Source organism: Schistocerca cancellata, chromosome 11 (genome assembly GCF_023864275.1).
Source record: "Schistocerca cancellata isolate TAMUIC-IGC-003103 chromosome 11, iqSchCanc2.1, whole genome shotgun sequence".
NCBI lineage: Eukaryota > Metazoa > Arthropoda > Insecta > Orthoptera > Acrididae > Schistocerca > Schistocerca cancellata.
Window position 1 is genome coordinate 94,030,578 of NC_064636.1, and position 17,455 is coordinate 94,048,032.

Genomic DNA, 17,455 nt, shown 5'->3' on the forward strand with positions numbered 1-17,455 from the left:
TCATCTAGCACATCCTCAATTTTCTTTTCCATTCTTCTGTATACTATTCTTGTCAGGAACTTGGATGCATGAGCTGCTGAGCTGATTGTGCGGTAATTCTCGCACTTGTCAGCTCTAACAGTCTTTGTATTGGGTTGATGGTATTTTTCCGAAGTCCTAAGACACATACATTCTACGCACCGACGTAAATAGTCGTTTTGTTGCCATTTCTCCCAATGATTTTAGAAATTATGATGGAATTTTACCTATATGATCTGCCTTATTGGATCTTAAGCCTTCCAAAGCTCGCTTATATTGTGATTCTAATACTGGACGTGCTCATGACATGTAAAATGGCTGTTTGGAGTTCACAGCAATGTTCTCTTGGTAGTCCACTTTCGGTTCGTTTCACTGAAAGCAGTAAAGCTGTAGAGTGCTTTAGTAGTTTTACAGAATATACAACCAGAACAGAAAAATAAAGAAAGAATTGCATCGCACACGTGGAAATAACAGCAATAACAATAATCAATAATAGACAACATAATAAGATCAATGATAAGTACATGGTGTTCCACTAACGGAGGAAAAGAAGCAGACTGTCAAAAGAACATTGCTACAAACTCCGGAAAGTCTTTGTACATGTCAGGAACATGTTGACCCATGTAACAGCTTCGCGCCAACACGGTTGTCAGTAGTGGTATTTGAACGTTATACCTTCTCATCCACGCGAGATCTAGGATGCAGTTACTCACCGATGCGCTCTTCCCGTGCTTGGCAGCTCGCGTGATACTTTTAACTGCCGTTTACACGTGCCCTGTTTCGGTTCATACTCCATCGACATAACAGCTTTTGGCACCGATCTGAGAGCCTGACATCTGGACGGATGGGTGTTGGTGTTGTCATCCCTGCATTTAATTTCACAGAAGGATCTTTAGGCTTTTCTATGTGCTGAATGTGTGCATCCTACGATCACTTTTTATTTATTTATCCTGAAACTTACTGCTGTCATTCTACTTCGTCGTCCCTCGAAATTAGAGTTACATTTCTTAGCGGCCTGTAATACTTTATTCCTGGCTTTCCCTGACTATTGTAGTATTTCTTTCTTTCATCAATCATTTTATGTATTTTTTCCGTTTGCTAAGATTTCTTTAGAGTTGCCTTCCTTGCTCCAACATTTGTCTGTTCAATTTTCGTGTTTCGCATTGTCAGAGACACCAGCTGCTGTTCACCTGAAATTCCAGCTGAGACATTCATTATCGCGTTATCTACAGTCTCACAGAAGTTGAAGAACCCATTTCATTCGTCAGCTCTTCAGTATCCCATTTATCTGCACATTGATTGCTCCTAACAGTTCTTTTCAGTTTGTTCACCACCATAACTAAGTGACCCTAGGTCTGCTCGTGCGTACCTCTTGCAGTTCATTGGATTCTCTATCTGGGAATGATATAATACATCTGGAATCTTCCAATACTTCCAGGTCTGTCTTATACACCAAATATACACCACCACCTTCCTCCTTAACCTCCTTGATAGCCAGAGACGCTGAGGCGCTGAAGCAGTCATACAAATACCACAGAACAGAGAGTGTAGACTTGCAGTAATTCCGCCACACATAGTAGGGGGTCTCTCAGACAGGGAGCGGTGTGGACAGAACCAGCTTCGAACTGATGAGCAAGTCCCACAGAGGACTGTTCAGTAATGACTGCGCATGGTAAGCCAGATGTCTTGAAATTTTTTCTGGAGCTGCTGTCCTACAAGTCATACATATTTCAAAAGTGGTTGTTAAATAAGGAAATTGAGAAGTAGCTCAAAGTGTTAATCACGATATTTTTCAAATTTTGGAAGTGCCACCTGTCCTTAACATTTGACTGTCTGTTACCATTATAACAGCTACAAAGACAGGCAGACGTACAAATGTCTCTACCTGAAGCACATACTTTGGTCTCTACTGGTCTCAGATGCCAGACTTCAGGGATTGGTACCCAACCAGTCCTACGACGTTTATTATATATAGTAAAACGACAATATCTAAAAGGGTGCACATGAAATGCGAGGTAGTCAAGTTATGTGGGTCACGTACAAAGAGGCACAATCCAGTTCAGATCATTCGGATACTTTTGAGAATGATAGTACCAGAGCTGGCCCGTACAGTGGGTCTGTAATTAAGTTTCGTGTAAGTGTCAGGCACTGTATGTACATTTTCTTCATGCTTGGTTTTGAACTTCCTGTTGTGTGGTATGGTCAGCAACTGCTGTGGGGAACTCAGGTGGTGCAACTGAATGTGATTACCGCACTGGTAATTCATTTGTATTTACTGGACCGCTACTCCTGTTGTCAGCGTGTGTTCCGCGTGAGTGTATGAGTGTGTGCGTGCGCTGCAGTGGGCCATCCCCAGGACCCCACGAGGACACGCCTGCTCACACTGTGCCTCTCTCTCTCTCTGTGTGTGCAGCCCACCAGCCGCTGCACAGCTGAGGCCCGCCACCACTTCCGCCACCACCTCCGCCGCCACCACCACCGCCACCGCCGCCGCCGCTGCCACCACCTCCGCCACCACCACCACCGCCACCGCCGCCGCCGCCGCCACCACTGCCGCCACCACCTCCGCCACCACCACCACCGCCACCGCCGCCGCCGCTGCCACCACCTCCACCACCACCACCACCGCCACCGCCGCCGCCGCCGCCACCACTGCCGCCACCACCTCCGCCACCACCACCACCGCCACCGCCGCTGCCGCCGCCACCACTGCCGGCACAACCCGCCAGACTCCTGCTGCTGCTGCTGCTGCTGCTGCTGCACCGCCCACGACTCCTGCGCCTGATGACGCCACTGTCTCTCGCTTGCGGTGAGTTCTCACCATACACACACACACACACACACACACACACACACACACACACACGACCATTCTGTCGTAGATAAGATTTAAATACCGAAAAGCAAAGTGTAAGTGCAGAGTCTAGAGTTAATGACGGTAAGCAAAGCGAACTGGGAATAAAATCAGAACAATACAGTCACATGAATAATGGGGCTGTATCGAAATGATAGGAGGTTGTATCGTGAGAGAGAGAGAGAGTCATTTAGAATAGGTTGGTAGGGAAAATAGTGAGTTATTGTTAACAGTTCAGTGATTTATTCTCACGCAGCGAATGTCAGCGATAATTCAGGCACATACGCCGACGTCGTACACAGAAAATCTGGTGGCAGGGAGCCACTGTGATTGCACTGAATGTGTGACTCTCTATGTCAAAAGAGGTAAACGTCCAGCACTCTTGGCATATTGGAATGGTCTAGCAGGGGTCAGATAAACACATGTTTGTGAGACCATTTGGGGTGGTTGGCAGCACTGAGACAGGACAAAAAGAAAAACAATTATTTGCCATAAAATTTCCGCTAATAACAACAAATATGCTCGTCAAGCAGCAAAGAGAAGCAAATGTGGGCAGAGCGTCAGCTCATCAGGGTGTGGACGACTTTGGTCGACCCGCCGCAGTGTGGAGTAACAGCCAGTCCCAGTAACAAAACACATGCGAAGCAGAAACTCTGCCTGCTGTTGACCATGTTTCTGTCTGTGTGACCAACGAGTTTAGAGTGCTGTGAGCACCCAGAGTCCACACTTACTTGTGCTGTGCGCTCCTATCTCTGTCCTGCCCTACAGGTTTTACCCTCTACAGCTACCTCTAGCACCATGGCACTTGTTCTCTGATGACTTCACATGCAACCTATTACGCTGACCCTTGTACATGTCACGGTTTTCCACATATTGTTATCCTCACCTATTCTGGAGGGACGTTTCAGGGTTCCTCTGGTATGAGTTCACCTAATTTCAACATCCTTTAATAGCACCGATTTAGGATGCTTCGATTTACTTCTCGTTTTTTCTCGTAATCCATGATTCATTTTCATACAGTACTTTGTTACAAACATACATTCACAGGTTTCTTCCCCAGTTAAGGACTATCTTTTGTACCAGTAGCCTTGTTTTGCTAGGAATGTCCTGTTTTCGTGTGCTAGACAACTTTTTATAACAACCTAGCCTTGTCCCTAAGTGTAAATACGCTTCGCACATAGCAGAATCCCTGCAATTTGTCAGCTTTGTGGTCCTTAATTCTGATGTAAACTTTGCCATCAATGTTATGTCCGCCACTCCCCAATACTTTCCTCTTTCTTTTGTTCATTAATCCTAATTCAGTGATCATTCGACTATTTATTACATTCACCAACTCCAGTGATTCTTTCTCACTTTCAGTGAAAGAAATATCGCCAGGAAATTTTATCAATGAAATGCTATTTACCCTCAGTTTTAATTAAATTCCTGGAAGTTTCTTCAGTTTCACCAACGATTCTTTAGTGTTCAGACTGAATATTTGTGGAGACTACCAGCATCGCTGTCTTTCACCATCTTTAATCAAAGCACCAATCCTTCCTGATTACTGTACATATCCTGTGTTATCTGCTGTTCCCTATGTCTTATACCTATTTTTTTCAAAGTTTCGTACACTTTCACTATTTCACATTGTCAAACGTCATTTACAGATCTACAGATCCAATAAAGATCTGCATTTTTCTTACACATTCCTTCCACTATCAGGTCGAAGGTCTGATAGGCCTCTCTCGATCCTTTACTCCAAATTTAGCGTCCTCGAACAGATCCTCAGTCTTACCTTCGATTCTTCTACGTGTTATAATTATTCTTGTTAGTAATTTGGATTAATCAGCTGTTTAGCTCACTGGGCGAAAGCTGTCGCAATATCGACCCTTGCTCGCCTCTGTAGTGTCTGGATGGGGTGTTTCTGGCAGTCTGTTGTTATGACTCCCGTCTCATGGATCCTACAGACAAAATTGAATTGTCATTTGATTTTCACCTTCCCAAACGCTCATGTAAGTTCCGAGGGAACGTTAACTAACCATTCCACCTTGTTTGTGCGCAAGTTTTCCAGAGCTTTGTGAAATTATGAGTGTAATGGCCAGTCCCACACGTTTTCCAATTCGGCTTCAATCTCTTCTTCTGTCACGTTATCTGTTAGTTCCTCCCACTCAAAGAGGTCTTTAACGTACTATGTTCTGCCACCTGCTCTCTCTTGCGCGTTTAAAACACTCTTTGTGTAGTCATCCTTGCATTTAATTTCACAGAAGGTTGTTCCGACTTTTGCATGTGCTGAATGCGTCCTTCCTATGTTCCTTTTCTTTTCGATTTCTTCTAATTCTTCCTGCAGTCATCCTACTTTTACTTCCCTCAAATTTCCGACTGATTTCATTTCAACACTGTGACCTCAGACTTAGTTCCTGGAGTGGCAGAGAATCGTCCTGACGCATTTACTTGATATTTTCCTGTCGTTACCATTGAACATTCTGAATGGTCGTAACATAAGGGATGGTATAGATTAGAAGATTTATGTTTCCGAGTGCAGAAAGCTCGTTCCAAGCTGAAACTACAGCCACTTTAACCTTTTACACCGAAAATTATCCAACTTGACCCCTACGGGGTCAAGGAGCGAGCTACATGTGATGGTTCTCCGATAGCTCGGGGGTGAAGCATTAACCCTTCAAAGGGCTGACTGTGTTAGATGTAGGCTGAAATCTCGCTGGAAAGAATTTTTTATTTCTTCTGTAGCAAAGTTATCCTCACGCAGACCCACAAGCAGTTAAGAAGTTCTTAGAAAACGTCTCCACATAAGTTTTTTTCCTAAATTGATTCAGTGCACTGTAGGTCTAAAAGTGAAAAAACTTATGGATTTGGAAACGTAGTTGCTGTTGTTTCGTCTTCTCCAGAGAGAATTTCTAGTTTTTTTTTTAAAATGCAGAAACAAGTGTAGTCACTCAATTGGGGCACTGAATAACTTGTTAACTTGAGTTCGTTATGTGTGTGCACCCACTGCTACTTTTCCACACATACTTTCGTGGTAGTCCTGTGACACAACTTCATTGTGACTGTGGGATGAGCATTGTCAAAGCCTCCTTTTGTGCAGGAAGGGCACAATATCTCGCCTACTCACGAATATTTATGGGCATTTGTGCTATGGGAACATTGTTTTACTCTAGAATATTTTTCTTGTAAGGTTAACATGGTAAGTTGCAATACGTTCGCGTTACTACAGCGTACACCTCATTGTTTTCTTTTCTATGTTTACTGAACTCTACAGCTAAATGTAAGAAATAGCATTAGGAATGTAGTCTCCCAAATTATCTAACGTTATCGAACTTGCATAGTATTCATTAGACTGTTTCATTTGCTTAACACATTTTCAATGCTTTTTCTTTGGTCATTGATGAGATTTCCTTGTACTGTGTGTTTTTCTGATTGGAAGCATTCTGTTATTCGCGCCTTATGAAAAATCTTTTGTAATCGGTGTTACACTGTCTTTGGTGATGCCAAGGAACGTATCTATAATGGAGAGCGCTGTAAGTGAATAGTATTAAAAATAAAGTTATTAAGTTATAATGTAAATAGTGTCTACATCTACATCTACATCGATACTCCGCAAGCCACACGACGGTGTGTGGCAGAGGGTACCTAGAGTACCTCTATCGGTTCTCCCTTCTATTCCAGTCTCGTATTGTTCGTGGAAAGAAGGGTTGTCGGTATGCCTCTGTGTGGGCTCTAATCTCTCCGATTTTATCCTCACGGTCTCTTCACGAGATATATGTAGGAGGGAGCAATATACAGCTTCACTCCCTCGGTGAAGGTTATGTTCTCGAAACTCCAACAAAAGCCCGTACCGAGCTACTGAGCGTCTCTCTTGCAGAGTCTTCCACTGGAGTTTACCTGTCATCTCCGTAACGCTTTCGCGATTACTAAATGATCCTGTAATGAAGCGCGCTGCTCTCCGTTGGATCTTCTCTATGTCATGTATCAACCCTATCTGGTACAGATCCCACACTGCTGAGCAGTATTCAAGCAGTGGGCGGACAAATATACTGTCCCCTACTTCCTTTGTTTTCGGACTGCATTTCCTTAGGATTCGTCCAATGAATCTCAGTCTGGCATCTGCTTTAGTGGCGACTAATTTCATATGGTCATTCTATTTTAAATCACTCCTAATGCCTACTCCCAGATAATTTATGGAATTATCTGCTTCCAGTTGCTGACCTGCTATATTGTAGGTAAATAATATGGGATCTTTCTTTCTATGTAGTCGCAGCACATTACACTTGTCTACCTTGAGGTTAAATTGCCATTCCCTGCACCATGCGTCAATTCGTTGTGCTAAAAAAAGCGAATCACTCCTGGTGAATGAGCTGCATCTCTACAGCACAAGTTTTACCCATGCCACGTGAAACAGCAGCAAGATTTCTGTCAGCTACACAGACGGCCCTCACGCCGCACTTACCAGACGAAATTACTCCCACTGTCTCGAATCCACCCACAGATGTACGGCACGTCGCCAATGGCTTTTATCATTTTGAACAATTTTGATTCCAACTCAGTTATACTCAAACCAGAGTTGGCCGTCGAATATGGTAAAAGTCAGGAACATGTACGTGGAATTAATGAGAAGCAAAAGCGGAAACGTGACTGTACAAAAGTAGCCGCACTACGGTTGGAGGGCCATCTGGACAAACATCGGCACCCCTCACCTACCAACGAGTGTGAAAACTACTCGGTAGAGGGCAGTAAACAGGAAAGTAGCAACCAAAGCGAAACTTGAGGCAGTCCACCTGGGTGGTCGGCAGCACGTGAGAGAACTACGACCTGACAGCAGGCGAGGTTCGTACGCGCTCAAGTGAAGGGCATCTGGTGAGTTATCAGACAATTGTTAGCCACAGTAACACGAACTCTACTCCCAATTCCTTGCCTTGCAGTTTTTTTGAATCGTAGCGACGTGCCGTGTGAATGAAGGAATGCTGTAAACTGGCTAAGAGGACAGACAACGCACCACCTGCCAGCAGAGGCATACGAGGCGGGCGGGCGCTGGGTGGGTCGCCGCACGCACGCCGGGCACAAGCGGGCCGCGGGGCAGCGCGTGCGTCGCTGAGGCGGGGAACTGCGAGAGGAACTCCGCAACATGTTTCAGTGCATACAGTTACGTGGAGCAGTGTGCAAAGTGAATAGAAAAAGGCGTGAACGCGAGAACATCATAATGTATCGTCCTTAAGCTCTTTTGTGTTAAACGGTGTTTCTTACTGCCTTATTTATTTTTAAGGAAACAGAAATCTAATTTGAAATACGTAGGTCAGAAGCACTCTATTTTGTGTTGAAGGAAACTCGGAGGAAAAGCTGGTCCTCACGACAGAACACGTGGTACTTTTTAGTAGACTTTATTTCACTTCGTTCCGTATGTCGAAACTCCTTTTAACCATAAGCGACTGCGCTGATTTCTGCTGTTCTGCGTTACACTCATCGTCACCCGCTGTATCAGGAATCGCAGCACGGAGCTTCCGGCGCGTGCAGTACTCAGGCATGGCAGAAGACCAACTTTCCAAACGAGCCTCGGGAACCGAGGCATTGGGCGAGTTACAAGATCTTGCGAAATAAATCGGAAAGCAAACCATCATGAACACAGAGCTTGGAAGGCGTCGCTCTCAGCAGAGTTAGTTTGTGTGCAAACATGGTCTTTCAGATGAAGTGCTAAAAATGAAAAAAAATTAGAAATAAAAAAATAAAAAAATTATGCGCGAAAATAGCGCAGCGACTCGGTGACAGGTATGGGGGAGGCGTCGTGCCAGACCTCGGAATGGTTAAAAAATTAAATGAAAGGAAAGGGGTTAAGGGCGCGAGTTTCTAGTCTGCATGTACTGGATTCGAATACCGCAACTCGCATGAATTTTAATTCGTGGTAATAGTTGCTAGTTAATAAAAAGTTGAAATGATTCTTGCTACATATGATGAAGGTCTGGGTTCGTTTCTCACATCCGGCAATCATTTTTACCAAGCATAAGCAGCATCTGTCCAACCTCCGGTAGCCTGGAGGAGAGTCGCTACAGGTTGGGCCCTGACAGAGGCGGAAGTCACGCCGGGTCGAAACTCTGTCACCAGTCACCTTTCTTAAGCGATACTTTTTTAAATCAATGAGCCAATTGCTGCACAAGGCCGCAGCGCGCTTGACTCTTACTGTATTCGAGCCTGAGACGTGGAAAATATTGACGATGGACTGGAATTCGAACTCAGATCTTCCTTTTCGCCACGTTTGATCACTTTCAGATGATGCATTTCCACTGCTTCATTGTCTCCACTTGTCTGCAAAGTCATAAAGACATTCACAAGAGACACATCCCTGGGTTCGAACCCTGGCATGTCACTTTAAGTTGCAGCATGAGCACAGCAAAATACATGTGAGAAATTATTCTGATTTTACCGATTCTCTGGGCTTTGTTAACAATAATGGTGGTACTGGTTTCGAGTCCCAAGTCAGACGGGCAGCTTTTCGTCCTGTCGTGTCAGTTTCAAACATGCCACTCCCGGCTACTGGTGAAAGAGAATAGTACAGTCGAGGTATCTTTGTATGTAGTCAACAACGATGTGTCCAGGGTTCGATTCCTAGTCAGCAGAAAATTTTCATCATTGAATTTAAAATTATGACATGTCCACATTTCGCTGCTCATGAACTAAATCAATATATCACGTCTACGCGTGACTAGAAGTCAGTGTCGATAGGTGTTGGTTTCTAATGCCCATTACACAAAACACTTTCGTCTCCTGGTTTCAGTTTGTTATCTCATTGTAGGTTAAAAATGACGGTTTATGACGTTTCATTGTGCTTAGTTAACCATCCGATCAAGTGCTGCGTTCGAATATCCGGGAAACACGAAACTTCATGGCAGATCATTTCAAGTTTCAACTTGCACACTGTTTGTTACTTGTGACTGAAACCATACTTGAGATGTTTCTTCTTTATTTGTTAGATTGCATTCCCGGATAGTAGCGCAGTAAGAAAACTTTCATCGTGTCATTTAAAGGAGGATGCTGCTTTCTGAGGTTTCATTTATTACAATAAATTTGAATATGCAAGCGTAATGGCTGTGCAATGTCCAATAACACGATTCCTGGTATTTGCATTATCGAAGTGTCAGTTTGCATGTAAACCGATAATCACACAGAGCAGTTTTCTCTTGTGGGCTCATGGAGTGGACATTTTGTACAGGCAAAGACTTACCGAAAACAGAGCAGAGGAACAATGTTACGAGGACTGATTACAAATCAGGCGAAACACAATTCAGATCGTTCCATAAAGTTTCTGGCGTGCAGCCGCATAAATTCAGCCTCTTCTCCTAATATTTCGGCCGAACACCGTCCCGCCATCTCCAGAGTGAGCTGTGGTGAGTGACGCTGCCGCACTTGGTCCGTCCTTTTAAACCCGAGGACCGAACCACTGAATTTATGCGGCTGCACGCCAGAAACTTCATGGAACAGTCCTTACGCCGCAAAAACATCAAGATGGACGACAACTGAGATCGTTCAGATGATTTTGAGCATGATAGCACATGTTAAATACATGTGTGTATGCTATGAGGCCATAAAGTCTGACACACACACACACACACACACACACACACACACACAGTTTTTTATGGGGTGGTGTTGCCGAGTTGGTGTTTATCTCTCATATGTTTTGAATAAATTGTTGTCTATGTGTCAGAAAGTTTCAGTGTTTGGTGAGGCTGAATGAAGAAAACTGCCGGTAAGTGCAGTGAAATTCTTTTGCCTGCATAGCAGGAAAGTGTCTCTTTGAAGACCAGGAGATGGGATTCTTCTTGTGTGTGACGTCTGGCAGTGAAGCTGCAGACAGAGACCAGTGTCAGCTGCAAGAAGCCTGTTCTGTAGTGGAGGTGAGCGAGTGGTTAGGTGTTGCGTCCCGAGAGCAAAGGAGCTGACTCGCAGGAATGAGTGTGACAAAATGTGGTAATGAAATTCTTTCAGAGGTTGTATAATGCTATTTGTAATGGAAGATGAATGAAGATTTTCTTATGAGGGGGATAGAACAGAAGTACTGAATTTAATTAATGCACACAATTGCGCACTGTTTTGTACTGTGGGAGGGGGGGAATACGGTAGGTTTGTTTCAGGACAGATTTGTATTCGCAACAGTTGTTTCCTCGTGTGGCTGTTTTCCTCATTCTGTGTTTTGTGTGTTTGTAGCAGAGAGTGGCAGTTTGTGTGTTTTGTGCAGGAGCCTCTCTGCAGAGGAGAGGGACAGGAGGCTGGTCCAGGCGGCTGTAGGGGGGGCAGTGGGGGAGCTGACGGCGCTGATCGCCGCAGGGGCCGACGTGGGGGCGAGGGGCGACTGGAGGGAGTTCACCGCTCTGCACTGGGCAGCGTACAGGGGAGACGTCGAGGTGGTGAGGCTGCTGCTGGAGGCGGGGGCGGCGGTGGACGCCAGGGATGGCGGTGGGTCTAGGCCGCTGCACTGGGCGGCACTCAATGGCCGCGCAGAAGTAGCGGCTGCGCTGCTCGTCGCGGGGGCCGACAGGGGAGCCACAACTCGTGGTGGGCGGACAGCACTGGACATCGCCAGGCAGAACAACCAGAGGCGGCTGGTGGAGATGCTGTCATGAGGCAGACAGTCCAGCGAACTCTGTGCAAAAAAACAGAAACTGAAAGAATCTGTAGGAGAGCAATATTCATAATTTTTTAAATAAAGATCCAAAGAACTCAATCCTATTGTGACTCACTAATTTCAGCCCTCCTCGAGTAGCACACAGCACACAAATACTCTAAGGAACGTTGTAGCAAAACCCAGACAACGCCAGATAACAGCAAAATAATTCAGGTAACAACGTACAATCCTTCTCTCAAGAAAAATGTCTCGAGTACACTTCCAGACTAAACTTGGCAAAAGTCAACAGTTCACTGTGAACAAACACAACTGCTCTATAATATCTGATCGCTGAAAAGTATTTCACAGCAGTCTGCAAGGTGCTGCATCAGACTATTCTAATTTGCAACATACCGAGATTAACGCTGTATCACTTCTATCACCAGAATTTTCGCTCCTGATGTCACACTCAATTTACTTATCCACATTCAGCAAACATTCTACTCTACCGTACCTGTTGTGTTTAATAACAATGACATATTAGTAGCAGTATTCACACTACATAATGCGACCATCATCTGCAACCATACAGTCAGTCCACATTTAACTAAACACAATCAGACCACAACATGACACGCATACAAAATGTGAAGGAAATCCTCTGTATCTGGTACTGTTGTCTCTACTTGACGTAAAACGTTGCAACGAGCAAAGTAATTCTAGTTGTATTGGAGACAGAACACCGAGGCCCGAGTTTCAGCACACGAAAGCAGTTTCGCAACGACGCACACGAGTCTCCACACTCATCGGTCACAACGGCACAGCTGAGGCGGTGACGCAAGTCGTGCAACTACAGGTAATAAAATTACACTTACTTTGACTCGTACATCGAGTAAATAACTGTACAACTACAGGTAATAAAATTACACTTACCTTCACTCGTACATCGAGTAAATAAGTGCAGTGGAGAGTGTACGCCTGTCAGCTCAGCTGCTGTCGCCTCACTTCACTCCCTGCGGCCGCAGCTGACGCAGCTCGCCGCTCCCTGCCAGTCCGTGGCTCCTGCCACAACTGTCAGCGGCCTCTCTGCTTGTGAGGCGCCAGCAGGCAAACGGCACAACAGTCCGTGAGGCCGTCACTCAAACTTCACTCACAAAGAGTACTGACAAGGCGCAGAAGAAATGCTCGGACACAACATTGCCTTCACGAATCTTTTCAACAGTAAAATTTCTTCTCCGAGACCGTCGCTATTAACGTCTACACTGTAGCAAGATTCGTCGTTTCCCACAAGCTCTTGGACCGGAGAATCGTGTTCGCTTACGTAGTTCCACGGGAAACGGAATGTGTCCGTGTTGCGTGTGGCTGCACGCGGTACAGTCAAGTTCCCTACAGCTGTGTAATAACGTGGCAAACATTTAGCTGAAAACTGTTCCTCGAGCTATGGTTTAAATCGTCCCCTGCTCCTTCATCAACAAAGCGTTTCCTTCTGCCTTGCCGTTTCTCTCCGTCATCAATCATTACATTCACTTCAGGTGATATTCCAATATTTTCTGCTACTTTGCAACTTCCTGCGTAAATAGTATCCCAACATTTCTCAGCTGATTTAATTCTTCAGCGTGACTCTTATTAATACTACTTGAAACATATGTTTCTGCGGTTTGAAGTACAACTTTACGTATGTTTATTGCAGCCAATAATTTCTAATACTTCTGAATGCTCCTTAGTCCAATGTGTTGCTCCCGCAGTCCAAGTTATTAGCAAGTTCAACCGCCCATTGTAATCCTGGCAAATTCTCGGCAAATGGATGCATGGCACCTCTCGTTGGCGATATTTTCTCTTAAAACTTTCCATAGCTGCCACTTTCATTTTAAATGAGTTTCTTAGAAACAGCAGTTGTACTGGAGACAGAGGAGAAACGTCATGCAGAAATATCGCAGTTAACTCGAGTGCTTCTTTTTGCCGCGTCTTCCCCACATGTGGCACATGTAAGCTGACGTTTCGTTGCTCTGTGTGCAACTATGACTTCCACATCAGACGGAATCTGATATTAAACGCTCTTTGTGGAGGTAACAGAGAGCCATGTTGTGCATCTCGCCGAAAGTTCGGCACGCGCCTGACGCCCTCCACCTGGTGCTGCCTGCTGCTGCGGCTCACTGGAACGGCACAGCACGCTACAGCAGAGGGGAAACAGCCCAGAACTCCGTCCCCTTTCCTCGCATCGTCAAACACGCCGGTATTCACTGCTCATATCGCTCAATAACCGGACGCCAAATAGTCTGAAACGTGTTCCTGTTTAAACTCGTGTATGTAAATGTCTGCTTGGTATCTGAGAAACTGGTAAAATTTATTTTGATATGTAAATGGGTTAATCTCAGAGCAGGGCAGCAGAACTGTTTTAAAATTAAATTTTGATCGGAAGTATGTGAAGCACACGCTACACGATGCGAAATCCAGGCTGACCAGCACCTCAAACAATTCGCCTGCGAGAGAGCATGGCGTCTTCAACGAAACTTACAAGTGCTATTTGATTGCAAACAAATGACTCAGGTTTAAATGTTGGCCCTGAATGTTGTTAATGTTTATCTTCAGCCTCGCAAAGAATCACTGTACCAGCAGTTTTATGGCAATTACAGAGCAAATGAACATAAAATTTTACACATCCGACTTTGTGTTAAAAATCTTTGAAAATTCACAAGGTAACACATTTCTCAAATTATTTAGCCATTTGAAACCTCTGAAATGATGAAATGATGTATTTTCTCAGATATATCCTGACAATTACACTATGTGACACTGGGCATGAACTTTGATGGTAATTAAATTTGCTGGCTTACCTATGCAACCTATTTACTATTTACTATTAAGATAATGATAAAAATGTCGAAAACCAAATTCCATTTATCGTACCTGCTAGCTATATGCAATGCAAGGCGGTATCTTAATCACGTTTCATAATTGCGTTTCTGCAGCACACAACACGCAAGTAAGCAAACACATTCATCAAGCTAAAGAATGAAAAAAGAGGAATTGAACTTAACGACTGATAAATGAGGAAAATGAGTAAGCATAACTATGCTTCACCAAGCCACAGCAGCAACACACCCTTTCATGAATTACTCACAGCTACACATGTCAGCACACTCCCTGGTGCGACGCGCCTACACACTACGAGTAAAATACTTGAAACGACTCACCACGCAGGAACTGGAGAATTTATTGTGACTTCGCGCGCTGCGTTGATGGCTACGGTGCTGTGCTATAATGCAAAACACATTGTCCACCTTGCCTCCATGATTGTTACATCGTTTCATATTTTAAATATTTTGTGTTATGTTATTAGTTTCGGGGTAATTTCTACATTTCGTGTTTTTACTGATACGTCTGTGGTTGACAGCCTCCAGCTGGTCCAGCACAATATGTCTCCAGAACTGAGTCTGAATGCAGTGCTGGACGACCCACACCCTACATGAGAAAATCATTACGAAATATTATCAGCCCTGTATATGTTTACTTACAGCTGCACAGTAAAGGCTGATATTAGGAAAAATACTTTGTCGCTACCTGTAAGAACTGTTCTATAACTGGAGATGCGAGAAAAACAATCTGTAGGAGACTAGAGAACAATCAGGTGAAGAAAGGTTCAACCGTAATTTCGAAAATGTAATTCAAATGACGCAACGGATATCTAATTGTGCAAAAAATGTCTTAGAGCTGAAGTGGAAAAATAAACATAATCGGTGTTGAGCGCACCGCCATCGAAAAAAATGGAAAAATCTACAAAGTAATGGAGCTAAATAACTGCAAATATTCCAAAGTTTAGTTTTAGACCTCTTTCCTTTGGCAGATTCTTAAAATACAACGTTGTATGTATGTCTGTTTTCACCTCTGCAACCGAATGTAGCCCAGTCAACTGGTTGTTGTCCCATAACGAAACTGCGGAAGATCTTTTAATTACGTGTTTTGGCCTACTAAATAATAATTTCGTGGTTGCTGCCTCGTAGCGGACTGGCTTCACAACGAGAGATCCAGAAAGCCTCAAAATTTTCACTCTTTTCTCAGATTTTCGTTCGTTTCACGAAGACTATGCGTTTCTCGGAGTTGAAAACCCTGCACAAAATTACAGCAGCCAAACTCTTCTACAAAACGCACCAATCAGGTCTGATTTTGTGACAGCGAGCGGTGACGGCGCTAGAGCGCGCTGAAGAACGGCGACTGCCGAAAATTCGGAACGCTCCTTTAACAGCCTTCGTCTGTTGTTCTCTGGTATTACGGCGCACTGCAACGGTACGGCACGCTTCAGCAGAGGGGAAACAGCCCAGAACTCCGTCTGCGTTCTTCCCATCACCAAACACAACGGCATTCACCGCATACATCTGCTGACGAAAGTAACGTCATATCTTTTGAAACGTGTTCGTATTAATTTAAACTCGTCGTTTTAAGTATGTGGCTGGTATCTGAGAAATTGTTGAAATTTATTTTGATATCGAAATACGTAAATCTCAATACAGTGCAGCAGAACTGTATAAAAATTATATTTTGAACGGAAGTATGTAAAGGACACGCTACACGATGCGAAATCCAGGCTAGCCAGTACGTGAAACAATTCGCCTGCGAGAGAGCAATCCCTTTTCAATGTAATTTGTATAGCCCACTTGACTACAAAACAAATTACTCAGATTAAAATGTTGGCCCTGAATACTGTCGATCTTTATCTTTACACTTGCAAGCAATGACTGTACCAGATCTGCTCCTGTATTTATAGGGCAAATCAACTTGGAATTTAACGCATCTGACTTTGTCAAAACTGCTTGAAAATTCACAAGATAACATCTTTCTGAAACAATTTACCGATCTGAAACGTCTGAAATGATGATACCTTCACAGATTAATTCTGGTGTATGACGGAGGATACTCTAAGTACGACAGCTCTTTCAGCCCTGTCCTATTCCAGTCGCGAATGTGTTGTAGTCTCATCAAAAAGTTTGAAATCGACTGAAAAACTTTACGCCCACAAGAGTTAACAGCTTTCATAAGTTTTAGCTCAAAGTATCAGTTCCACTTACGATTAGCAGAAGTACCGAGCGCATACTTCACGTACTTCCGTTCAAAATTTAATTTTTATGCAGTTCTGTTGAACTGTATTGAGATTACGAAATTGCATTGTCCTCCTCTTCCAAAAAGCTCCTTCACAACTGTAGTGGACAAGGTTCATTCTCACGCTAGGCTTACTGTAACTCAGGAACCAATCGAGAACGGAGCTGAAATTCTGCCGTTTGTATTGACGACATGCTTCCCATGTATCAATGACTCGGAACGGAGGACTGTAGAATATTTGGTAAGTGAAATGCTGTGGCAGGTTAGTCCTCAGGGGACGGTGCGAGAAATATCTTTGGACTACTCGTCTGTTAAGAGCTCTGTCTGGTTTTTCGTCCTTTGGCGACAGACCGACGTTGGCCGGCCATTGCTCCCAGAATCCACTCAACTCGTGACGTGTTTATTACAACCGATCCAGCGCCGTCACGCATGCAGCACGCCATAATCTGGAGAACTTGGCCTTGAATTGTTCTCACTGTCTCAACGTGGTATTAGTTAACTGCAGGAGCGTCTACGGAAAGTTCTCAGAACTAATCTCGCTTATAAGTGTTTGAAGCAGTGAAAAGTAGGATTACATTAGAGAGATCAGTGGAGATCCCGAATGTAAAATGATTTGTGTCAAGAGAAGTGTTAAAGCTGGATCAAACGTGGTGATCGGACGCTTCTATAGACTCAGCAGCAACAGCGGCGCAACAGTTTGAGGGGAACCTGGAGAATATATCGCGTGAATTTGCTGTCCATGTTACAGTTTTAGGTTTAAATGGCTTCAGGGGGCGACATTTGCGCCGCGGGGAAACTCGTAGGTGGGGGCGCGACGCGGAATGTGGGCAGCGAATTCGGCCGAGGGCCGCGCATGCGCAGAACCAGCGGGCGGGGCAGGAACAGGCGGTAGGGGCGCTGCGAGC

General features: G+C 44.5%; 1 protein-coding gene across 1 annotated transcript in view; it reads left to right on the forward strand.

The window, feature by feature from the left end:
• The window catches only part of LOC126108254 (ice-structuring glycoprotein-like), a 33,138-nt gene extending 21,663 nt beyond the window's left edge, over positions 1-11,475 (forward strand). Inside the window, exons 4-5 of the mRNA XM_049913483.1 lie at positions 2,432-2,827; positions 11,091-11,475. Coding sequence (XP_049769440.1) covers positions 2,432-2,827; positions 11,091-11,475 — 781 coding nt within the window. The remainder of the gene's footprint in view (positions 1-2,431; positions 2,828-11,090) is intronic.
• Positions 11,476-17,455: the final 5,980 nt, after the last annotated feature.